The following is a 25,354-nucleotide window of genomic DNA, read 5'->3' as shown; positions in this document are numbered from 1 at the left end:
CTGCTGAACATCTCTATTTTAGCCTTTACATGTTTATGTTGTGCAATTGACTCACTAAAGGGTATACCAAGTTAAAGTTGGAATGGGGCTACCCTCTTTTGAGCAATGCTTTGTTTATTAGATGGGATAGAATACTGGGTTTACACTGTTTGTTGATGAACAAGAAGCTTTGGTATGCAGGACAATCAAGAGAACAAAATGAGTAGGGAAGTCTTAAATTCTTAGCATGGTAAGAGGGAGTAAAATAAATCTCAGTATCAACGTTGATTCTGGGTGTTAATTTCATTCATCATAGCAGCTGTCTAGTCAATGGATTAGTGTATGCATGTCATGATGTGCCTCTGTACTTGTAAAATAACTTGAGCACAACGGATTGTGACTTATTATTCATTTGAAGTTTTCTATTTCTGTTCTTTCAGGAAGAAATCGAGATTGAAGCTAGGGTTCTTCGTGTGGGTAAAGCTGTTGGAGTTGTCAGTGTAGAGTTGAAGAAGAAAAAGACCGGGAAAATTATTGCTCAAGGGCGTCATACCAAGTACCTAGCTGTCCCTAGTAAAATGTAAATGACCTGCAAATTCTTAGCTTCTTCGTATTCCTTCACTGGAACCAATAATGTAACTGATAAATATTTGCAATTATATGTTACGATGATCATTACAATGATGCTAAGAATGCTGGATAAGATCTTTGTTGCTGCATATTGTCTGAACTTATAGTTTCCATACATCTTGGCAGCTTGTCATCTCTCGATAGATTGGATTTATCAATCTACCTCCTGGAAGTGACCGCCTTCCTAAGCTTAAGACTTTGGAAGTTACCAAATGCGTAAACCTGCTGCTAGTCTCAGAACTCTCCAGCTTTAGGGGCATTTATCTTTCGTCATTTGTCTTATTGGAAGGGTGCCAAAATCTAATAGAAATTATCTTCGCAAACTTCATCAATTTAACATGTAAATCTGGGAAAAGCCTTGTTCAGGTTCATTTTACGGCAAAAAAATAATGCAGATTCAGATATTGAGAAGTGGGATCATGACATTGGTGGCCAAGTTGGAACAGGCATAGCAATGCCCCTGTAATCATCTGAAATTCCTGATTAGCACGTTGAAACTCATTCATTTTGATCCTCCAAGTAACGTACCTTTGTCCAGAGTCAGAAAGAGGAGGAAAAATGGATTTGGAATCATTAAAGGGATGCTTAGAGAAAGGAGGATATGAAGATGACAAAAATGAATCAACCAATGAAGGAATACCTTTCAGATTCTTTGAAAATTTTATAATGCATGGCCTTCATTGTTGATCCCATGTAACCTGGGCTGCTGTTCGCTCCATTAAAGTCTCTACTCGTCTTCTGGTTCTGTTTTGATGTTATCAAGGATTTACAGATGAGCCAATTGGATTCTTGAGATTGAATACCACGATCGAGTTGTGTCTGCCCATGTTTGTTTTTTACTAGAAAACTAGGCGGAGCTAGAGATAATGGAAATTAAACAATTACCTATTTCTCTTTTCTTTTTTTAATCTTTTGTGGATCAATAATTGTAATGGTTGAAATGTCTTCTACTTAGTTTATTTGTTGAGATAACTCATGAAAACAAGTGAAAGTTGAAATCTTTTGCTATGCGCAATTGGGATACTTTTTAGAGCGAAGACTTTTGAAAAAGTTTGCGAATGTTTTCCAAGATCTAATCTAATCAATGTTTTAAAAATGCTATAGGTCTTAAATGGTGTCAGTACTGATTGTTAAGGGGTTTTGTGTGATGGTTTGCTCTGAAGAAGCAGATAAATAACACATGATATGCTGTGAGTTAAGTTAATTTTTTATTAATATAAAAAATGATATTCATGTGATATTAATATTTCTAAAGAAGTAAAAAATAATCACATAGTTATTAAAATAATAAACAAAAACAAAATACTATGAATCGAGTATTTCATATTTACTCTGATGTAACTCATATAATTTAATTAAAAAAATCCTAAAAGAAGTTAGACTCAATAAAGGTTAAAAAAAATATGAGTTAATCTTTGTTATTTTTCAAAACCACGGAAAAGTCCCATAAAAAGTAAAACAAATAACAAAATATTTTTGGATGAAACCAAAAAAATAAAATAAAATAATAAGTAAATTTAGGTGAACCTTGTAAACTCAGGTTAATTTTTCTAACTCGTATCTTATTAAATTATAGACCTGAGCTAAACTAAGAAGCTCAGCATCCACCAGATTAAACAATAAATGATGAAATTAATAAATTTGATTTAATTAAAAAAAATTCCTTTAAAAAATCTAAATTTAACAAAGATAAAAAAAAAAAAAAAACACCTTAGGCAACCCTTGTTATTTTAAAAAGAAAGATTAATCTCATTGACATTGAATAAAAAGAGCGATGAGGATGAAATCGTAAAAAAAAAAAATTGAAAAAAAAAGAAAAAAACAAGTAAACTCAAGTGAACCTTGTAAATGCAAGTTAAACTCGCAAATCTATAATTCGTTAAATTCTCAATTCAAATTCACCCTAGAAGCTCAACACTTAAAAAATTAAATATTAGAGAATAAATTTAATTAATTTAATTTAATTTTTTAAAAGAATTCCTTTAGAACAACAAATTTAAACAAAGATAAAAAAAAAAAAAAAAACTAAGACAACCCGTGTTATTTTCAAAACGACTAAAAAATCCTATAAAAAGTGAATAAAAAATAATAAAATGCTAAAGGATGTAAAAAAAAAGAAAAGAAGAGAAGCTCTTAAACCTACCATCATTTAAATTCTAGACCTAACTCAACCAAAAAGTTAAATATTAGGCTAATTAAATATTAAAGAATAAAATAATAATTTAAAAATAAATATAAAGAAAAAACATGAAAGGTTAAAAGATAGAAACAAAAAAAACAAATTAAATTTAACAGTAAAAAAACTCAAAAAAAATGAAATTATATAAAAACAAAAAACCAAGCTATACATGAAAATCAAGTAAAAAACAAAAAGCACACACACACCAAACAAGCCACCATCATTCTACATGCACTACTTCTACGTGGAAGTAAGGTTATGGTCATCACTATATATATTATTCAAAATCCTTAAAAAATATTCATACGCTTCTAACTTTTTAGTATTATTATTATTATTATTATTATTATTATTATTATTATTTATAAAATTATTTTGTTTCTCTTATTGATATTAAATAACTATCAAATAACCACATTTAAAAGACTAAAAAATCTTTAAAAGCCGAGGTAAAACCTTTTAAATTCCATGGGCAATGAAGTAATTGAAGTGTTTTAAAATTAAATCAAAAACTAAAAAGTTTTTTGATCAAAATTTATTATTTTTGTTACATTATATAATAAAAATACAGAAAGATAATTCAATCTCGTTTTTTCATGTAATGACCAATGGGTTATGTAAAAAATGATCTCTCCACACTCCTAGAACAAACCCAACTGACTTTGTCGGCTAAGAGCAGAATAGTAGTTTCACTATGAATTTAACATTGCGAAACACCGAGTTTTTTTTGTTGGTTTTTATTACAATGGTTATAATTTATTTTTTTTGTAATAATTTGGGGTGTTCGGAATAACTTACTAGTATCACGACTAATCTTCAAACTTATTGAACATTCTACAAATTCAATAGACAAATAAGACACTACGAGAATAATAAATATGCATGCTGAGACTTAAACCTACGATGTATAAATAGAAAAACTTTACCAAGATTGCTGGACTACAAACCATGGTACATGATGGCAATTTCTTGCAAGGAGGGGCTGTAGCCACGGTGGTCGACTTGTTAGGATCGGCTGCCATATTAACAGTTGGAGCTCCACACACTGGGGTTTCTATGGAAATCAATGTCTCGTACTTGGATAGGGCGTGTCTTGAATATCTGAGAGAGTGAAAAAGGAAATACCATTGCCAGTTTGTTTCTTTTGGCAATGGTATCAACATGCACTACGCCTAATTAATGGGAGAATTGATCCCATCAATTAAATTCTTTTACTATTCTGGCATGAATGTTCTGCTGTTTCACCTTTGATGAAGACTGTGTTAGCTACTATTCCTAGCTATGTTCAGTGCACTTTTGGCGGGCCTTTTTTCTATCAACTAGGCTATATAGTAACTACTATAATTTTACACTCTGCGTAGTTGTGTGCCTGTTTTTTAATGGATAGTTATCAAATCCAGTACAGAGTTGATTCGGTTAAGAGATGATTTGATTTGGAGTTTTATGGTTCAATCCAAAATATATATATATATATATATATATATATTTAAAATTTTAGTATTTTACAAAAAAAATTCATGTAAATAAAAAATATATATGTCATAAATAATAATATTTAAAAGAATATTTTAAAAAAGTTTTTTATCCCACATTTAAAAAATATTATATTATCCTTTTAAGTTGAAGTATTTAAATAAATTTTTTTTTTATTTTACATTGAAAAAATATATTTTTTTTCTTGTGAACATAAAATATATATTAAAGAGTTTCAAATCTCAGATTGAAAATATAATTTTTTTATTGTGAATATAAAGTGTATATATTAAAAAGTTTTAAACATCACATTAAAAAGATATTATATTATCTTATTTTTTAGAACATAAAGAATATATATTAAAGGATTTCAAATCTCATATTAAAAAAATAAAAAAAATTTTATTAAGAACATAGAGTATATATGCTAATGATTTTCAAATTCCACATTGAAAAAATATAACTTTTTTCTTATGAATATGAAATATAAGGATTTTAAATCCTACATTGAAAAAATAATTTTTTTTGGAACATAAAATATATATATTAAAGGGTTTCAAATATCATATTAAAAAAATAAAATATTTTTTTAATATTTATATAATGAATTTTAAAAATGTTAATAACCCATTTAAAAAATATAAAAAAAGAGGTATTAAAAAAAAAAAAACTATATTCAAAGAGAGAAATTGGTTCTCACTTGGATTTGGCCGCATCATTACATCAACTAATCTTTTAACAAACTTAGACTGGTCAGTCACCATGCCATTCCGAATTTAATTACAATGGTTTAACAGAGCCTGGTTGATGGCCATATTATGTCTGTTCACACAAGCAGTTCCTGGAAATATGTATAAGAAAATAGTACTGCAAAAGTATATCTGAAGCTCTTGCACAAAATGAATGATGGGACTTTTTCTAAATCTAGGAACGATCAGTTGGGAGACCTTGCTGGTTTGCTTGCAGTTGAGGCTCTTACTAAAAGGCTTATCACTTGCCAGGGCTCTAAAAGTTTCCTTTTGTAACAGGTTCGAGTTTTAAGAGTCTACAAGGCACCTATATGCTACTTTTATTTACAAAGAACCAAATGCTTCTTATAAAATAACTTGTATATTAGATAGATGATCAAAGAGAGATTTTGTTTAAGAAAGCAGCACAAGACGATATTTGTGCTAGAATAATGGTGAATTTCTGTTTTGGATTAATTATGTGGTATTTTCAATTTTAATAAATGAATCCTATTCAAGGTTTTTTATTATCATGATTTCTTTATAGTTTTGAAATGGTTATGCTAAGAAAAGGTTTAAATCAAAAGATATCTTCTTTTATAAATGAAACATGGTACAACCAAATATTATAAACTAAATGAGAGATAACTATAAAATAACTTGTATATTAGACAAATAAATCAAGAAAATTTTATCTAACTTTGAAAAGATAAGATGTTTTGTTGTGCCATGTAATGAGAGATACCAAATAATTAGATAATTAATGATGAGATGAATTATTTATTATTATATAATAATACTTGGAGTATTATTGATTGCCTCTCGATTCTAAAGCAATTGGATATAAATGAGTTTTCAAAAAAAAAAATATAACAATGATGGATCAATTTAAATTTTTAAAGTAAGGTTGGTAGTCAAAGGTTTTAAACAAAAAGAAAAAAATATACGATTATATTATATATACTCTGAGGACTTATATAACATTTACAAGAATATTTTTGGCTTTATCATCAATTTATAATTTGTATATACATCAAATGGATGTTAAGATAACTTTTCTTAACGGTGAATTGGATAACAAGGTTTATATAGAACAACCAAAGAGTTTTGTACTAGAAAATGAGTATAACATCTGTAAATTGATGAAATTTTTATATAAATTAAAACAAGAACCTAAGTAATGACATGATTGATTTGATTGTGTAATTTTAGAATATAGTTTTAAACATAATAGTGTTGATAAATATATTTATTTTAAATTTACAAATTATTTTAGTTTGATAGAATGTCTTTATATATATATATATATATATATATATATATATAGATGACATACCTGTTATTAGTACTAACATGAATGATGTCAATGATACAAGAAATATCTAACCTCAAAGTTCAAAATAAAATATTTAAATGAAATAGATACAATTTTAGTTATCAAAATAATAATTAAAAAAAAACACAATAGGAGGTTTTGCTCTTTGTTAATCTTATTATATTAAGAAAGTCTTAAAAAAATTTCATCATTTGAATATCAAGAAAGTAAATACTTTATAAAATATTTCTTTTAAATTAACAAAAAAATACTAGTAGATCAATTGCTCAAACTAAATATGCTATCACAGTTGATAGCTTAATATAAGTCATGCATTATATTGGATATATGCAAGTTATCTAGGTATACAAGTAATCCTAACATAAATCATTGTAAAGCAATTACAAGAATATTTGGTTACTTAAAAAAGACTAAATTTTAGGTTATTTTATAATAATTTTCTAGTTGTAGTTGAAAGTTATATTGATTCTTGTTGGATAACTAGTGCAGGTTGGATAACCAGTGCAAGTGATAATAAGTCAACCATTTAATGATTATTTATTTTAGGAGATGGTGTTGTTTCATGAGCTTTAAAGAAACAAACATTTATAACTTATTTTATAATAAAATCCAAGTTTATAGCTTTAGCAGTTGCTCGTAAGGAGACAAAATAATTGAGAAATATGTTATTAGATATTAAGTTATGTCAATAATCGGTGCTATCTATTTCCTTACACTATAATAGTTAAACAATTATATCTAGAGCATGTAGTAAAATTTACAATGAAAAATCTAAATATATCAACCTGAGACATGAATATACAAAACAATTAATTTCTGACGAGATAATTACCATTGTATATGTCAGATCTTACAATAATCTAACATATCTTTTCTCTAAAGATCTATCTAGAAATTTAATTAGAAGTACTTTTGCTAATATGGACTTAAAAGTATTTAATTAAACTTACTAATAATATGAACCGAACTTTTACTAGTACTTTTACTAGTTAGGGGTTTTATAAGTAATAACAAATTATCAATAAGAGTGTATATTAATTTGTATACATAATCAAGATTTATAAAATTAGTATTTAAGTTAAATGAGAGGATGAATAATTAATACTCTTAATAAAATCTCCATGTGAGAAGAAAATTTCACCTATATAAACATAGAAAGTGGTGTCACTTCAATAAAAGTTTGGAAAACTTTGAAAATATTCATGAATTTAAGAAGTGATACAGGGCATATTAGTGCTAAAATAATGATAAATATTTTTTTTTTGAATTAATTAGATCAAGTATGTAGTATTTTCAATCCTATTGAATGAAATTCTTATTTATGTTTTTTTGTCATTGTAAATTTTTTAGAGTTTTGAAATGATTATACTAAAGAGAGGTTTAAATCAAAAAAATATCTTCTTCCATGCATGAAACACGATACAACCCAATATTACAAGTTACGTGGGGGATTGTTATAAAATAACTTATATATTAGGTAGATAAATCAAGAGAATTTTATCTCACTTAAAAAATATAAGATGTTTTCTTATGACATATAATGTGAGGGACATCAAATTAATAAATTTGAATGTTAGAGAGAAAATTTAAAAAGAAGGTCATTGTGTGTGTGTAATGACACTTAACACTTGAATATATAAAATAAATAATTTTTAATTTATTAATTATATATGACTTTTCCTGTCAAGTTATTTAATTAATTTAACTAAAGGATGATCTTTTTAATCAAGTGTGAAGATTGTTTTTTTTTTATATAAATATTAGTTTGATACTAGTAGAAATTAATTAGAAAATAATTTTTGATCTCCCTATATTTCTTTTAAAACTCTTTTTTTACATTGGTTGGAAACAAAAAAGAAATTCTTAAAAAACTCATAGAAGTTGTTATGTATAAATTTCAAGAATTTGTTGTATGCTAAAGGTATATTGCTTTAGACATTCATAACTATTAGTAATCAACAGTTCCACTCAATTCCCTTGATTGAGCTCCACTTGTGATGATTGTTACTCGAGGATTGTTAACATTTCTTGTCTTTGTGTATGCAAGCAGAGAACTTCCTCAGCAGAGTCGTGCTGTGCCTCCAAATGAAGTAGTTGTGCAAGCAAATTAGCTGAAGCTTTATCTGGCCTCTGTGTTCTTAGAGGTAACACATTCAACTTCTAACAACTTGTTATCCAAAATTGTAGGAGAGAATGGCGAAATAATTCTTCACTACAAATGCTTTTCAATTCCAGAAATCTTAACTTGGGGGGATTCATGAATTCTGAGATGGAATAGCTACTGCTTTCTTCATCTCTTGTTGCTATTATGTCCTCCATTTTCTCTCATTCCTCAACTCTAATCTCTTCCTGGCTCACAAGGTTTTGCAGCAAGACAAGAGGGAACGACTTCTTCATACTTGTACATTTGTAACAAGAGAACTCTTCAGGACTAGAAAATATACCATTATAAGATGGCAATGGTAGTGACACGGAGAACAACCAAGAAAACAAAACCAATCTCTTCATCTTATTACGAAAGGGCTACCAGGAAGTCTCCCCTCGGACAAGGGCTCAAAAGGGGACTGGGAAAAAAATAAACAGATGGATCCTGCACAGCCTGGTCTCATGCCACCAGAAAATTCTAATCGCCAAAAAAAAAATTATTATTATATATTTATAAAATTAAAAAAATTAAAAATTATGTCTTAATAAATTATATTGCATGATTTAAATAAATATTATTAGTATTATTTTACATTCACCCACAGCATGTGTCGGGTCAAACATACAGTGTGTGTATGTATATATTGTAGCTAAACAACAGCTAGAATCAATAAGCACAATCTAATTACAACTTATTATGGTGAACACACAACATGGTTGCAACTTGCAGCTGCTTAATGCCCGAGTGACACAAGAACACGATACATAAATTGCAGATTACGAGACCAAAGTGTTTTCCCCATCTCATGAAACTCTCTACTTTCTTCCAAGCCAACTATTTCCGCCTCTTACTATCCAGTGCTTCCTTAAGTTTCCTTCCCAATGCATATGCTAAAGGAGGAGGGACAGCATTTCCAATTTGCCGATGCTTGTGATGAATATTACCAGAAAACTGATAGCTATCTGGGAATCCCTGGGTCAAAGAAACAACAAAAAATGAAGAACTCAGCATCCACCTTCGGTGTCTTCTCGGAGTTGTTCACTCCGCAAGTAGATTACAAAAGACCATCAAGAAATAAGCGAGGCTGTCTATTTTCTATACTGCTTTCAGAATCACTTTGTGTTGTGAAGTCATAGAAACTTGAACAATGGGGAGTCAGACTGGAGAAATTGAACTTACTTGAGATCGTGCACATTCGCGAACAGTAAGGATCCTGTCCTGTTCAGGGTGAAAGCACATCCCCACCTTACCCATTGGCTGGGGATCTGTTATTGAGGTTGGGAAGTTCCCTTCCCAATCCAACCTTCCAAACAGCCCCTTCCACTGATTGTGTCGTTTGGCTGTGTTTGGCAAGCACCATGGTATCAAATCAACCATTTGTCCAGTAGACAATTTGACCTGCAAATCATTACATTATAGCAAATCATTTATCCATACTTTCACCATGCATTAGCCTCACTTTGAAAGTCTCAATAAGATGTGCCTGTACCTTTTCATCTGGAAGATCACGCCAGTCAGCACCTGGCCGCTTTGGGATCTTCTTGCATCTGATAAGATTCAGCTCATTCATTTCTTTTGATATATGGTCAGTCAAGACAACCATGTCGCCTCGAATCTTCTTTTGAAACCAAGAGACAGGATCATTTCCGTACTGCAAAACAAAAGGGTCAGTGATCATGACTGTGACCATTTTACTTACCAGTAACAAGTTTCAGATGAAAATTTTAGCATCTTATATACCTCCAAATTAGTCTTAGAAGCACCATTCCCTACATCAGGGAGATCACCAATTGTATCTCTGACTGTTATTGCACGGAAAGGGGCTCCATATGCAGTACTTCTAACAGCAGAATATTGTGATTTCTCGGACAGTGTGATTTTTAACTCTGGGGCAGCAAAAACATGCATTGGCTCTGGCCATTCTGGGAGAATCTCTTCGGGGGAGGCTGCCCATATAAAGGCCCGTTTGCGTGACTGAGACACTCCATATGCTCCCGCTTCCAAAATACCAAACCTCACCTAATCACAATCATACACATGTAGACACAGTTATATACAGTTAGCTTTCTGCTTGCAAAAATTAAAGTACACAACCATGCTTAGTTCCAATGGCATCGCAATTTCTACCTGATAGCCCATCTGAAGAAGAGAAGCGATAGTTAAACGGAAAGTCTGTCCTTTATTGAAAGATACGAAGTTCCTCACATTCTCTAAGAGGAAATACTTTGGGCGGAAATAATCAGCGAAGGATAAGAATGCTAAGATCATCTCACATTGAACTTTACTCCAAGTGCTCTGATTAAACCTATTCATTCCAGAGAAGCCCTGCAAAGATACATTACTCTTTGAGCGTGGTCCATAAATTTCAGAGGAATTAGAGGCCTAGGGTTAGTGCAAAGAAAGGCCATAAATACCTGGCATGGAGGCCCTCCATTGATGAAATCCACCTGCCCTGGCAATGGCAAACCATCAATCACCTTTGCATCAAGTGATGAAGCCAATTCACCGGCCTCTGAAGTAGAGATACAGTCATCTGCATCTCCACATTTCTCCATGACAGCCCTTCATTACAATCCATGATAACCCATGATAAGCCACTAGAAAATGAGAGAAAAAAGGTTTAAATCACCATACAACTTACCTCAGGATCACATTACAATTATTAATAAACATCAATGACCCTGTATGGTTGAGTTTAAATGCTTCCCCGGCAGGCTCTTCATATTCAATAGCCCACTTGGTTGATGAGACACCTGCAATGGTGAAAACAGCCAATTATCAATTTATCTAACAATAGGCCTAAATCTCAATTATTACTCCAAGTGAAGCATATAGAAAGAGATAAGCGCTACCAGCTTGCTGCAATCCCTCAGACAATCCACCACAACCGGCAAATATATCCAACGTGGCCAAATGGTTCTCTGGAGATGCTTCCCCTTGTTTGTCAGCTTCTGTATCATTTTCTCCTTCTTTAGACTTTCCCTTTCTCTTTCTACTTGCAACATCACCATCTCTACTCACTGCAGAAAACTTCGATTTGACTTGAGCTGGTAGCTGTCCACGATAAAACTGGAAGATTACTTATATAGATCACGGGGGCAAAGTCTAATAGTGAACCTCATTAATTGTCCAGAGAAACAACAGGAAGAGCTCAGGTGCATGGTGCATCTGATGACTTTTGAAATTTACTAGATTGACAATTTTCCATAAACTGATGGACTCGGTCAGTATGTAACATTATATAGGATTGAACAAAAGACAAATCACCTGCTTGAGGGACCCTTTAGAAGGATCATACATGTGCTCGCAGAAGAAGATATTATCAAAGATTGCAGGAGCACTGCATGTTGGAATGTCATTTTTCTTTCTGACTTCACATTTCCCTTCAATTGTCTCGACTGATAACAGATGTGTTTCTTCACTATAATATATCTGAGATTAAGCAATTAAACTAGTAGTTAGAAAGAAGCAGCAAAGTCTATACTCCAGAAGCTTTGTATGGACTGAAGCACGAACTGGAAATATAAAATTGCAAGATTGATAATTATTTCTGCCATTACTTAAGCAAAAAACAAAAATTTCTGGTGTCAGAGCAGTTTCTAGAGTTCCTTCAGCACAGATTTGTCAGATAAATTTGTATGAGACTATAAATGTCAAAATGATATGCTCAAAGTGTGATTACAGAATCCACAAAACTGATAAAACATAATTATACAGAAAAAGTTTTTGAAAGAAGCTTTTACCTCCCTAATATCAGAACAATATGCCTTCTCAGGTGAAATATCATCTGGTCTGAAAAATCTTTGAACTTTGACCTGGGTGGATCTTGTTTCAGCTTGTTTTGGTTCCTTTAGAACAACCTCCAACAACTGGCACACAACATAAGGCTTCAATCCAACATTCCTTCCACCCTTAAAAGTTTCATTCTCCCCACTTTCTGAAGCAAATTGATGAGGGCCTACGTAGACAAAATCATGGACAGAGTACTCAGTTCCCTTGTATGAAAATCCTGTCCGAGAAGAATTTACTCTGAAAATATTCTTGTCTTCTTCAGCTATTTTTAAGTTACAAGAGTGGCAGACACCAGAGCCAAGACCCATAGAATCAAGCGGGAGAGTAAAGAAAGCACCCCTTTCCGGCCAGTACAAGCTTTTACAGTAATATTCTACTTGCAATCCTTTCTTTTTCCTCTCTTCTGCCTTTTCCCTATCAATTCTATCAGCATTGATGTTATCTTTCCTGTGATCATGTCCCCAAGGTCTTTTTAGAACTTCCAGAATGATTGCTTGCTTAACATCCTGTAATTTATAATTCATGCACTCGGTTGTTAAGAAAACCTCTCTATCATTGGCAGTGTTACCAAGAACTGTCTCAGATCCTCGCTTCATCATTCTCCCATGAAACATTCTGCTTCCATTCCGTGTTTCAAACATGTACTCTACAAAATAGATGGCAGGAAGTTCATCCGATTCATCAACCTCCACTAAGACAGCATCCCCCACCACGATGACCTCTCCACAAACAATGGCTCGCTTGTAAATGGCTTCTCCTGAAGATGTTTTGCTTACAGGATTCCCATCCCATCTTACTTCTTTTTGTGAAGTATGTGATTTAGTGCGTTCAGACACTGAATGAGGTTTTAGTGTTTTCTCTACCACCTCCTCTTTATCATCATCTTCATTTTCATACTGCTCCTCAGCTTCATCCTCTTCTTTCACTTCACAATCAGCTCCCTCTTCCAAATCCTCTGGAGAATAGTTCGAATAGTACTCCCCCCAAATTCTGTTGATCAGCCTTGTGGTTGTTGCCTGCATGAGCTTCCTCTTGGATGCCCCAGGAGCCACAGTATCCATTGCTGCTCGAGGATTCAAATTGGATTGAAACTTTTGCACAATGGCTTTTTTGTTCACTACCCATTTAGTATGGTGCCTCTCCTCCATTTTACGAGTCAAACCAACCACAAAAGCACATTTCTTGATCTTCTGATCTGGAAACTCGGCAAAAAGTTGCAGTATTATCTGTCCATGCACAACTACGTACCTCTCAACAGCTGCTGGATCAGATGAAATATAAGCATGATGATCCTTCTTGAACTCAGACACTTTCCGGATTACATCTGCAAAAGAAAGCCGTGATACTCGACTTTGCTCCTTCAACAATGTAATGATGCTTCTTGCAAGCTTTACCGTTTTTAGGACTGGCTTATACCAGGAACCATATTGTTTTGATGGCTTCCCAAGTCTATACCTGAAGATATTGAGAAAGAAAAAACACATAAAGATCAGGAGAAAATAACATTATTAACTTTCAACACCAGAAATCTTCGTTAGATTAAACCCAGAATAACTTCCTAAGGGAAACATAAACTTGCAGTTAAATAGTTCCAACATATTACCAATGAGAAGACATATTTGATTGGCAACAAATTGTAGGACTATAGTTAAAATGATCAGCAGTAATGTCAAGAGACAGCAATAGTTTTAGATATATGTGTTTTAGTGTCTGTTGGTGTTATGTGTTTGATTAATAACAATATGGGAATATGTACAATACCAGGCCATGTCTGTGCGTATAGATATAAAAATCATTGATGATCCAAACTCAATCATCCACTCCTTTATCGCACTCAAAAATATTGGCAAACCCATGTCATCCTGAGCCTCCGAACCCCTAGAAGAAGACTGATCAGGATCATCATCAAGACAGAACCCGCTTCCATCATCTTCAGTCATGCATCCTGATCCAAAGATGGTGACATCAATATCTTCACAAGGTTTCATTGGAAGAAGCTCCAAAGAAATCAACCTTGAGTCTGAGTTATAAAGTGACCAGTTATGAAGCATTTTTCTTGGGAGATCATCAGGGTGGTCAATTACATCATCACTTGCAACAACTATATACTCATCGGTTTCTTCATCACAGTGTTTGTAAAACATAGGGAGAGGGTAATCATTTGCAATCTCATCTTCATTAATTTTGATGTAGATTGTGTTCGATGCAGAAGCTGAACAACGACTTTTCTTTTGCCTCATATTAGAGTGCCAATACTCTTCTTCCTGTAATAATCTTGCTAACTTTGCATCTTCATCTTCCTCAGCTATGGTGCTGGACTGGTTAGACTGATTCACAATAGCACCATCCACAGACTTTGGATCAATCACCAAGTTGCCACCAGGATTTGCTGCTTTTGCTAGCAGAACACTTCCATGATTGCGACTTTCATCTCTCAAGGCAACAAGAGCAGGCAAGTCTGAAAAAATTTTATCGTTCTTTTTGGAGGTCTGGTCTAAACCAGTTATTTGTTGATAAATAAATTCACCCTGAGAAACGAGGAAATTCTTTACGGAAGCAGCACCAGAGAAACACTTATTTCCGCTCATTGCTCGCACAACGCCAGCAAGCAACTCATCAAGGGTGAATTCAGGGTTTCCTCCAGAAAATCTTGAGAGTTTTTTGTAAACTTCTATGCAAGCAAGTGCCTTCTGAAAGAAACGATCAAAGAACTTCTTGTAGCCACCGGAAGGCTTGATGCAATCATAATCTGCTACTTCAGTAGTCAGCCAAATGACTGGGGATCCATCTTCGTAACCAGAGATATTCCATGCTTCTATCCTCCCAAAGCCTTCACACCTAACAGGCACTTCTTTTTCCTTGTCAAGGCTCTCCTCAAGAGGCATTATAACACCAGAGATAAACATATCATCAACTTCAATCATCTCCAGGGGTTGAGGGTTACCATTTGCATCATGCACAACAAAATCAATCAATCTCCTGTTGGGGCGACCCTCTTCTTGTCCTTGAGTCAAACGAAGAGCTAAAATCTCTTCGTTGACAAGTTGTTCTTTCTTTGATTCAACAACAGAAGACTCCTCTTCATGCAAACGTAGAGATTTCTCCTTGAAGTCTTTGCATGCAGCAGCTCTCCTAGGCCTTGTCAACGACCCACCAGCAGGATCTTCCTTGTTAGTATCAGAGAAGTTTCTCTTCTTTCCTTTTGCGTTTTTTTCTGTTACTTCCTTCTTTGCATTGGAAGCTGAAGATCTTTGTTCTCCTTTCTTGTTCTTCTTCATTCCTACTGCAAAGTTCAAAAGTTCAGTGTAGAAGCAAAAAAAGGTTAAGAATTTGACTGTTAAGATCAGTCATGAAGCAAAAAGCATTAGACTTCGAGTGCCACAAAAAAGTTATCTTCTGGTGCAATTGGAAGTACGGTAGGGTTGGAAGGCATCAAATTGATCGCATTTCAGGGTACCAAATCAATGCTGTTCACATTTCCGAACCGGACTTAAAATGCACTTGAGCATTTTTTTCCAAACGAGTAAAACTTTGATGACCATAGGCAAAATAATAGGGTTACAGACCCGCCAAATCAAGATGGCTCTTCGCATTTCCAATCCTAATTAACTGAAATATCGAACGTGCCCTGGAACTTGTATTACAACAGTGGCAAGTAAGATTTTTTTAAAAAGGAAAATGTCCAAGTATTTTTGTGAAGGTTACAATCATGTATATATATCTTCAAGGGATTACAGTGTAAGAACAGCATAACCTTTTAGAATTATTTTATCTGTTTTTTTAGATTAGCTATTAAGAACAGTATAATCGTGATGGCCTTATTTGAAAGAACACATTTTATAGGTTACAGATAACGCAATCTTTGTGTAAAAGAAATTAGATTGCGCTATTGGAAACCATGCAATTTATGAATTATTGATTCTGCTAGAGCAACCCACAAGCTTTTCTATTTCTCCAAATATGCTAATTTACCATATATTTTTTATCATGTTAGTTAAAAAACAAATAAAAACAAATAAAAGGGTTTAAAAAGAAACCCAGCAAATCAAGAAAGCTGATAATTAATGCTTGCAGCATTTTCAGAACATGAACAAAATATCAAACGATGCCTTTAAATACAATGGCGGCAAGTAACAGGGTTACAAAGCCACCAGATGGAGAAAGCTAATGTATAATGCATTTCGCATTTCCAATCATGATTGACCGCAATTCGGAAAATGCCCTGAAACTTTTATTACACCGGCGCAAATAATAGGGTCACGCAACCATCAAATCAAGAAGGCTAATAATGCTCCCACGAATGGCAAACTACATGCATGAGGTACACTTGGCAAATGCGACTCATTGCAGTCAAGAGTATGCACTGCAACTTTTTATACACGAAGGAAGGAAATCTATATTCTCATATTTCAAGCTGTCCCAAATGATGAACAGGTTTTGTTTCCTAGCAGAAACTTCACAGCTCCCTGTCTATGCACCACATGTTTTTATATTTCGTACAGTTTTTACTTGGATATTGAGTTTGAGTTTTTGGTGAAAGAAAGAAAGGAAGTCGGATGCTTTGCCTTTGATTACAGGTATAGATGAATACCAATACACCTTTATCAAATTTTAAATTAACAAAAAAACAAAGAGTGAAAAACAAACGAACCAACCATAATCCAATCATCAAACGGACAACAAGTGGATTGAGATTGGATGAATACCTGATGGTGCGGAAAAGGTAGAATTATCAACTGGGTCATTTGTTGTTATATCCAGTATAGATGAAGATCCCATCTTTCTTTCTCTCCTTCCCTAATCAGCAAACAACTGCTTCTGCTTTATGGTGGCCTGAGTTGGATTAGGTTGGGTAGGGTGACTGACAGGAACCAGTGAAAAGGTAAAAGGTAATGGTGGATTTCAAGGGAAAACAATGAGCGGGAAACGAAGCGAAAACGAAAAGATGTGTGCTTTGGCTTGTGGCATTGGCGCCTACTGCCTCCAAAACCAAAACCAAAACCAAAAAGTGTCACTCACTAATCTCTTCCCTCCAGAACTCCTACTTGTCTTTAACTCGCGGTTCTCTGTCTTAACGGGTTGACCCAAGATCCGAATAATCCAAGATCTTGATTGGATCTGAAGTAGATAAAAAATAGAATTGGAATTGGTCTGATAAATTTCATTTGACCTGTCGGGTCAATATGTGACACGATAAAAACCAATATAAACCCCTTTTTTTTCCAACATCTTTGCAACAAGCATAAAAATTTATTTATCTTAGCAAGTGACCCAAGATCCAAATAATTTAAGATCTTTTTTTTTTTTTTAGATTAACGTGGGTGTCCGGGCCAGCTTGCGCGCACCACGATTAATCTCACGGGCCCTGAAGTTAACGACCATGTAAGCCTCCAGTGGCCATCATATGAGCAACCAAGGACTCGAACTTGAGACCACAGAGGAAGCAAACCCTTTGATTCCAAGTTCTTACCACTTAGCCACCACCTAGATGATTAGATCTTGATTGGGTCTGAAATAGATAAAAAAAAATAGAACTACAGTAGGTTCTATAAATTTCACTTGACCCGCTATATCAACCCATAACCAGCATTGACCCTTTTTTTTTCCTAACATCCTTGCAACAAACATAAAAATTTATTCTTTGATTTAATCTACGTTTTTATATATTATAAAAAAACTATAAAGTGTAGTCATTTTCCTGTTTATTATTTTCATACTTTATTGTGGAAGAATTTTAAAAAATAATTCAATCCTTAAACTTTTTTTTTTTTTTCAAATTGGAGCCGAGTCATGTATTTTTTGGGAGGTGAGGGTTGAATTTAAAGAAATAGAGTTTAGGTGAAAAACACGAATAACATGGGTGTCGTCTCTATAACATATTTAAAAAGTTTATTTTAGTCTATATTTTTTAATCTATTAGGTAATCGGTTCTTGTAGTTTTAAAATATTATATTTTGATATTGTATTTTAATTTTTTTTTAGTTCTTTTTTTTTTTGGTAAAGAGGAGGGTGGAAGTTTTCAAATTTCAATTTAAAAGGAAAAAGTTATTATTAACAATAATTTTAGCTACTAAAATAGTTAATTTTTGTATCAAATTATCTAGATAATGGAGGGTTAAGATTAAATATTTTATTAGCTTGAAAATATTTTAAAAATATATTTGAGCTCTAGAAGATTTTTAATCTTTGAATTGATTATGAATTTTGGGACAATTTATTTTATTTTTTTTAGGTTAAGAATTGGTTAAACAAGATTTCAAGGTATCCCAGGGTGTTTTTAGTTAAAAATAAATTTAAAATAATTTTTTAGTTTGAAAAAACAAAAGCCTCATTTTTTCAACTATTTTTTTTGGGCAATTATAGATAAGGTATCATCTATTTTTAGGTAAAAAATAAGACAAACAACGCATCATTTGTTTCATTAACTTCAAAAAAATAAATAAAAACCCACATGTGTGGGCCTAGACTTACAAGTATTTTTTTACAGGTGAGGCGGTCGGCTAGACTTACTTGCTTACGATGCTTGACCTCATTCTTTATATATATATATATATATATATATATATATATATATATATAATTTTATCTTTTTAAAAGATTATTATTGTTTATATTGTTTATATGTATTTTTTTAAAATAATTTTTGTATTTATGTTTTAATATGCATCACTTTTGTGTGTTTATTTAGCTTTTTTGAAATAGTGATTATTGTTTTTATTACACCGAGAGTCTTTAATATTTTTTTTTATAAGGTTGATATGATTCATTTATATAGATTATACATATTTTTAAAAATAAATAATAAATAATTTTTATAGCATTTTTAATGTGCATCTTTATGCAGAATTTTTTTTTTTATTTTGTTCAGTAGATTTTATGTGTGTGTCAATTTATATAATAAGTTGATTTTTATAAATAAATTCATTAAATATAATTTGATAAATGATGTGTATTGTGATATTAAATATCTAAGTTTACATGTATATTTTAATTTTTTTCAGCTTGTTTTTTGGCTATTGTTAACAATTTTTTTATTTAAATAAATTATTATCATTTTTTTTTATAAAATACACACTAGCTTTTTTATTTACACTTTGATTTTTTTTTTAAAAAAACCAGCCTATATATTCAAGATTTTTTTAATAAAAAAAAATATAATTCACGAAGGCGAGACTTTTATAGCATGTCCATGAACTCGAACATTTTTATGTGGAGCACAAATTACATTTTCCAAACAAAAAGATGAAGTTGATGAATTGCAAGAACGTAGGTGTTGTCTTGTGTGCATGGAAGGGCAATCAAAGTGGGTTTTTTCTTGCTTGACTCAATTTTATACGTATTAGTTTATTATTATTTCTTCATTGATTATTAATATACATCAAAGTTTATTATATAAATATCAAAATAAATTTTTATTTTTTAACATAAAATTATATTTATAAAAAAAGTTATGTGTTTTAAATAAATAAATAAATATTTTTCACTTAATTACTTTAATTTAAAAATAAAAGATAATATTTCTAATACCTTTTAAAATAATATTTTAAAATTTTATTATTTAGTGCTGGTATAATATATATTTTTATATATTGTTTTTTTACTTTTTTATGTAAGATATTAAAATTTTTAATATTTTAAATTTGTTTTCGTATTCATCCAAGTCAATTAATGTTACCTGGAACCTAATCTTCTAGTCGGGTCAACCTCTGAACCAGCTTTTGATAGCTAAGTTAATGGGTGGGCTGGGCCTACCAACAAAAGCCCATCATATTAATCAAAGGTTGTCGTGGGCAGTGCCCTATTGGGAACAATAAAGGTTGGGTTCCTTTTCTTTTCCCCACTGGCAGTTGAGTTCTCCTTCCTTCTCTTTCTTACGCGCCAGTCCTCGAACCCCTCCCAGGCTGCCTCGCCCTGCCTTTTTACAGACAATGAAACTGAGTTGGCTTGTTTGTTAACTTTTCTGTTTTCAGAACTGTCAAAAAAGACCGGACCTCTTTACCAGGAGAAAATGGTTGCCAAGAAATCCAAGGGGATGATCAAGCATCTCATCTCTGCAATTCAATCTCCACAGGTTAGTAAACCCCCCTTTATCTAATTCTATGCAGCACATTTTGAAAAGATTTTGTTTTTACTTTAATATCCATGCAGGGTCTAAATCCACCTAGCCTTAAAAGATTGTATGCTCTGCTTCACCATCTGTCTACTCTGAAGACCCCCATAAGTGGCAGTTTCCCAGACATGAAGCTTGAGAAATGTCGGCTCAACTTCAAACTTAAAGACATCAACTGCCTGTCTGATATTTTGTTTAAGCAGCTTGAGGATAGGTTTCATGGGTTCTTCTCTGCTTTACATGAGCATAATGTTTCAGCTGCTGATAATGGAAAATGTTTCCTGATTGAAGAACTGACATTGCTTCTGAGATGCTGTTTGGTTATGCTGGTTTTGATTGAACATGACCAGCCTCTTCTCATACAGAAGGGTTTGGGTATTCTTTCCATGCTTGGCAGATTAGTTGCTACAGAGTTAAGTGGTCGAAATGGAAAGAGTTCTATTACTTTCAAGAAGTTGACTTCTCGTCAAAGTGTTAGTGATGATTGCACCACCTCTATTACTGAGGAGTTTGTTGCTTCTTTATGTTTATGGAAGCCTTCTGATCCGCGCTATGCATTTCTATGTGCTGTACTTGAGGTCGACCTTTTCGTTTTTGCATCCCTTTTCTTTTCTTTGGTGATTCTAGTGTTTTTTTGGGTTATGAGATATATCTTGTTTTCAATTTTGCAAGAGTACTGCTTAATTTAAGTTCATAAATTATTGCTTGGAGGACTTGGAAATAAGTAGAATGTAGATTTCTTGACATCAGGTGTGCCTTTTATGCATCCCTAGGTTGTCTTCAATGAATTCAAAATATACCACTTCACTCCTATGGATCGAGAATAATCTCATCTCATTTAGATCCTTTTATTTCCTGGACATGAGATGGGTTTTAGACCTGGATTTATCATAACCTGAGGCGTCGCTATGTCTCACTAGAGCTTAATATTTGGTTTTCTTAAGATGATAGTGGCAGACATTTATTTGCATAATGTGAAAGAAATCCAGGTTTATCAGAGAGAACCAAATTTTGTGATGGTCCTATTTGGGACGGTGGTACATTTGTAATCTGCCTGATGGTGATGATCCCAAATTTTCCTCAAAGCTAGTTTCTTTGACAGAAATTCAGTTGTATTAAAAAGTTCATGGCATGGCCTATCTATTTAAAGGGATGACGTCATTTGTATGAAGCCTTTTCTCCTTTCATTTCCTTCTCATGCTTTCCTTTTTCTCCTGACAGCTCATAGTTGCTTTTTTTATGAGAGTTTCAGCAGCCAAACCCAACTTAATATTTAGGTATCATCTTTAGGTATTTGCAGATGAGCTTTTGGTGCGTCAAACATTGAGACAGGATTTTGTGATGATTGATTCTGCACCTTCCCGAAGCGAAAGGCTATTTGTGTGCCCCTCTGGGCATGGTAATATTGGAAGCGTTCTGGAGGTGATTTGTGCTCATTTTGTAGTATCACTTTCTGATGAGCAAGCTTTTGAAAATTTCCTCAACAGATTATTTTGGTGCCACGGGGAGGATTTCAGAATTCCTGAAATGAGTTTGCCGGCAGCCTTATCATTGCTTCTCAATCCCATCATGCTTTCTGCACCCAAATTGTTTCAGGCATACTTGATTTTAATGGTTTCTGAAGCCATTGGTATTTGCATGCCTCAACCAAATACGATGCTGGATCCTAAACTTATGGATTGCTATACAGAGGCATTTGAAAGGTCTATCTTCTTGTATACTAGGCACATGTCTAGTTTGCACGTTGATGATTTTTTGAGTGACAATGGTTCTTTTATTAGATCAGGTTTGCATGGGAGCAGTAGTAAGCTAAATTTTGAATCTTTTCTTCATCCAGCCACAAGAGACAAACTGCACCATCTAATTTCCAAGTCATATGATGCATGGAATTCCTATTTAAGCAGTATGTCTTCTAGAACAAATTCTGAACTGGTGGCTGCCTCTATTGCTTTAATGAAGGAGAGCCTGTGCATTGTTGATGAATCGTTTAAAGATGAGGTTCTGTCAATCTTAAGTTGCATAATACTTAGATATCCATCTAATGATATTGGTGACACATTACTGTACAAAAAGGAGGAAACCAGCTCTCAAGACATTTTTCTTCTCGCTTCCATCTTGAAATTAATGAGCAGCTCATTGTTGCAAGCTATATGGTATGTAAAGCATCTTAGGTCTTCAGTTTGCCTGAAATCACTGGAAGATGTGTCTTCATGCAAGGGCTACGATGTTATAGTGGATATTCTTGGTTGTTTTGAGCACTTCAGTATCAGTCTACCAATTCAGAAATTCTTATGTGAAACATTGCAATCTCACCCAGCAAGGCATAAGAGGTCGAAGTGGATGTTTTTTCACTTTTCGGGTTTGCTGTCATTGAGTTATGCTAGCAGGCTTGATTTTTTATTAAAGGACTGTTTATTTGCACTTATGGTAGTGTTGAATATGTTTATTATTGAAGAGGGGGATCTCGCCGCTGTGGATTCATTATTTGGTTCCAGCTTGGAATCCTTTTCATCTAAATCCTCTGATAAATCTGAAGGGGTAGGTTTGGTTTCTTACTTCACTGGCCTTCTCAGTTTTACTGTTGCTGTGTTTCCAACCCATTAACATTTTCCAATAATGGTGCAGGTCATGTCAATCTCAAAATCTAGCCAAATAGTTTCATCCAAAATTCGAAAGATTCAGGAGATGTACTTGAGGTAAATGATCTTGCCTCTTCACAATTGATTTCAACTTTACTGGACACCTTCACCTTTATTGATAGATTTTTGCTTTAAGATGCCATGCTCCATTTCTTTTCTGTTGCATGCAACCTACTTGTCATTAATTTCTTGTGGCAGGCCTTATTTGTTGAGGATTGTACTTTGTCTGCTGTTTATGCAGAGTCATTTATCTTGATGGTGTCAAAATTGCGAACAGGGAAAATCAAATTAACTCAAGTTTAGCATCTTTAGTTATTGTTGTTTTGTTTTTCAACTTTCTGTTGGTTTTTGTTAATGTAATATTGTAAGTTACATATAGGCACTTACGATTTTCCCAAAAGGATTTTCTCTCTCTATGCTTTTGTATTTCAAAATGTTATTGTTTATATGCCTTTAAGCTTTGTGCATCTAGATAGTTAATAATTAATGTGGATGAAGCTATATCAAATGCACTAGTGACTAGTTGTTTTGCTAAAAGTTACTAGGTCATTGCAGATGTGTATTCATAATCTTCATTTTGATTTCTGAAATTATTTGATAGTTTTTGAAATAAGAGGCTTATTTTGTATTAAAATGAATCTTCATGTTGTTGTAATTTATATATACTAGTGAAATGATGGCGTTATCTTATAAACTACAACAAAAATGTTGAAGTTCTATGCCAGAACTAGGGTGCCAGTTTTTTTTTATGTTTATTTACTTTTTTGGTGATAAATTTCATACTATTCTCTTTTGTTTAGACTGCTTGTGTCAAGAGAAATGATAACATCACCTATTTCTCCCCGGCTTTTATTGTTTAATTCAGAACACGCTCCACCATATGTTCCAACGACAGAAAACAACACAATCAAGCAGGAACATCAGAATATGGCTCCATCATGAATGAGTTGGATTCTGTTGCCAGCATGGAAGATGCTAAGGAAACCTGCAATGGTGAGATCTTCCTGAAGTGCGTGCTAGGGAAGTATGCAAAATCCAAAGTTATAGATGATTTATCAGACTTCATTCAATGCGAGCAGGGAAAGAATTACTCTGGCTGGTTGAGGGATCGACAAAGATTTAGAATATGGAAGTACAAGAAAACAACAATTCGAAGGTGGAAGAGAAAAAAAAAGTGCTGGAATCATCTAAAAGGGTAGTAAATCAAGATGTTATAAGCTTTTCTTATATACTTGTGCGTAAATGTTGAAGAGTGGACTGTGATCTGTAAAGGTTGTATATTGGTGGCGGATCTCTTATTGAATTTACAGAAATAGCTGAATGTATCCCAGTGACATGTTTTTGTATTTTATTTCCTTGTGTTTGTTTGCTTGTTGTGACTTCGTCGCATGAGGCTGAGTACAATAATTATGCAGGAACCCGCATAGTTTAGTGCCTGCCTCACTTGAATTTAACAGAAATATTACTCTTAATTATTTTAATGTGCTAAGAACTAGTCGAATCCTTCCACTCACTGAAAAAAGACATTTCTATTCTGTTGAACTTGAACCCCAAATGCCCACTCCAGATATTCTGCAGGGACAACATTAGGATTCAGAATCCAGAAGATTTGTTTCTGTTCTACACAAATGGAGGACACAGTTGTGGCAAAAGCTACTGTTATCGTGGGCTCTGATGCAAGTGCCTTTGTAATGATTCCGCTGTGACGTAGTCTATGGTTTTCTGCTCACAGGTTAGAGTTCTTCTCCTGCTTGCAGGTCTGTGGGTTGCTTGGATGAAAACTTCACCATGCATAAAGATGATACAGGAATATGGGGGCTGGAAATTCTAGGGAAATTAAGTGTATGATATATGATGGGAAAATAGATGACGTTCAACCCTTTAGATCAGATAAAACACCATTCTGAGAAGGAAGAACAAGTTAATACAGACACACCGCAAATGATCAGAGTAGGAATGGAGTTTAGGACACCTGATGTTTCCAAAAAGTCTGAAAGGTGTATGATATTTTAATTTCTATTGCTTGAAAAATTTTCAATACAGCTTGGTTATTTTATAGCCAAACTAGAGTTTTAATAAAAAGAAAATTGCATCAACTAAAAAAATAATCCTAAAATAATACTTGATTCAAAGCAGAATTCAAAACCCCTGAAATCGAAGATTCTAATCCAGCCCATTTCTGTTTTCTCACCACTTCATGGATTTCACTAAGAAGACAGAACTAAAAAAAAAAAAGCTAACAAGCTTAGCTTGATTCTAACCAACAACAAAATCCTCTGCTCATGGAAACACTCTTATTTATACTTAAAGCAATCTGTAATGAACCTTAAGAAATTTAGATG

General features: G+C 33.1%; 3 protein-coding genes across 5 annotated transcripts in view; 2 read left to right on the top strand and 1 right to left on the bottom strand.

Annotated features, from left to right (window-relative positions):
• LOC105111810 (acyl-coenzyme A thioesterase 13-like) overlaps nucleotides 1-722 on the top strand; it is a 3,890-nt gene extending 3,168 nt beyond the window's left edge. Inside the window, exon 3 of the mRNA XM_011007272.1 lies at nucleotides 420-722. Coding sequence (XP_011005574.1) covers nucleotides 420-563 — 144 coding nt within the window. The 3' untranslated portion in view covers nucleotides 564-722. The remainder of the gene's footprint in view (nucleotides 1-419) is intronic.
• Nucleotides 723-9,015: 8,293 nt separating this feature from the next.
• Nucleotides 9,016-17,266, bottom strand: LOC105111808 (DNA (cytosine-5)-methyltransferase 1-like). Of its 2 annotated transcripts, none has more exons than XM_011007269.1 (12): nucleotides 16,970-17,266; nucleotides 14,025-15,546; nucleotides 12,215-13,718; nucleotides 11,739-11,903; nucleotides 11,324-11,525; nucleotides 11,113-11,224; nucleotides 10,886-11,033; nucleotides 10,599-10,796; nucleotides 10,212-10,490; nucleotides 9,961-10,122; nucleotides 9,651-9,869; nucleotides 9,016-9,443 (listed from the first exon to the last, which is right to left on the bottom strand). In XM_011007269.1, the coding sequence occupies exons 1-12, from the start codon at nucleotides 17,040-17,042 to the stop codon at nucleotides 9,306-9,308; spliced, it is 4,722 nt and encodes a 1,573-aa protein (XP_011005571.1). In that variant the 5' UTR covers nucleotides 17,043-17,266; the 3' UTR covers nucleotides 9,016-9,305. The 2 variants fall into 2 exon arrangements, with proteins under 2 accessions (XP_011005571.1, XP_011005572.1); XM_011007270.1 differs by having other exon boundaries at nucleotides 14,025-15,543.
• Nucleotides 17,267-20,098: 2,832 nt separating this feature from the next.
• LOC105111807 (2-isopropylmalate synthase) lies at nucleotides 20,099-24,385 on the top strand. Of its 2 annotated transcripts, none has more exons than XM_011007265.1 (5): nucleotides 20,099-20,334; nucleotides 20,412-20,951; nucleotides 21,664-22,911; nucleotides 22,999-23,069; nucleotides 23,878-24,385. In XM_011007265.1, the coding sequence occupies exons 1-5, from the start codon at nucleotides 20,272-20,274 to the stop codon at nucleotides 24,209-24,211; spliced, it is 2,256 nt and encodes a 751-aa protein (XP_011005567.1). In that variant the 5' UTR covers nucleotides 20,099-20,271; the 3' UTR covers nucleotides 24,212-24,385. The 2 variants fall into 2 exon arrangements, with proteins under 2 accessions (XP_011005567.1, XP_011005570.1); XM_011007268.1 differs by having other exon boundaries at nucleotides 23,813-24,385.
• The last annotated feature ends 969 nt before the right edge of the window (nucleotides 24,386-25,354 follow it).

The sequence above is a fragment of the Populus euphratica genome, unplaced genomic scaffold (assembly GCF_000495115.2).
Source record: "Populus euphratica unplaced genomic scaffold, PopEup_1.0 scaffold311.1, whole genome shotgun sequence".
In the NCBI taxonomy this organism is placed as follows: Eukaryota; Viridiplantae; Streptophyta; class Magnoliopsida; order Malpighiales; family Salicaceae; genus Populus; species Populus euphratica.
This window is presented reverse-complemented; position numbering and strand designations above follow the sequence as displayed.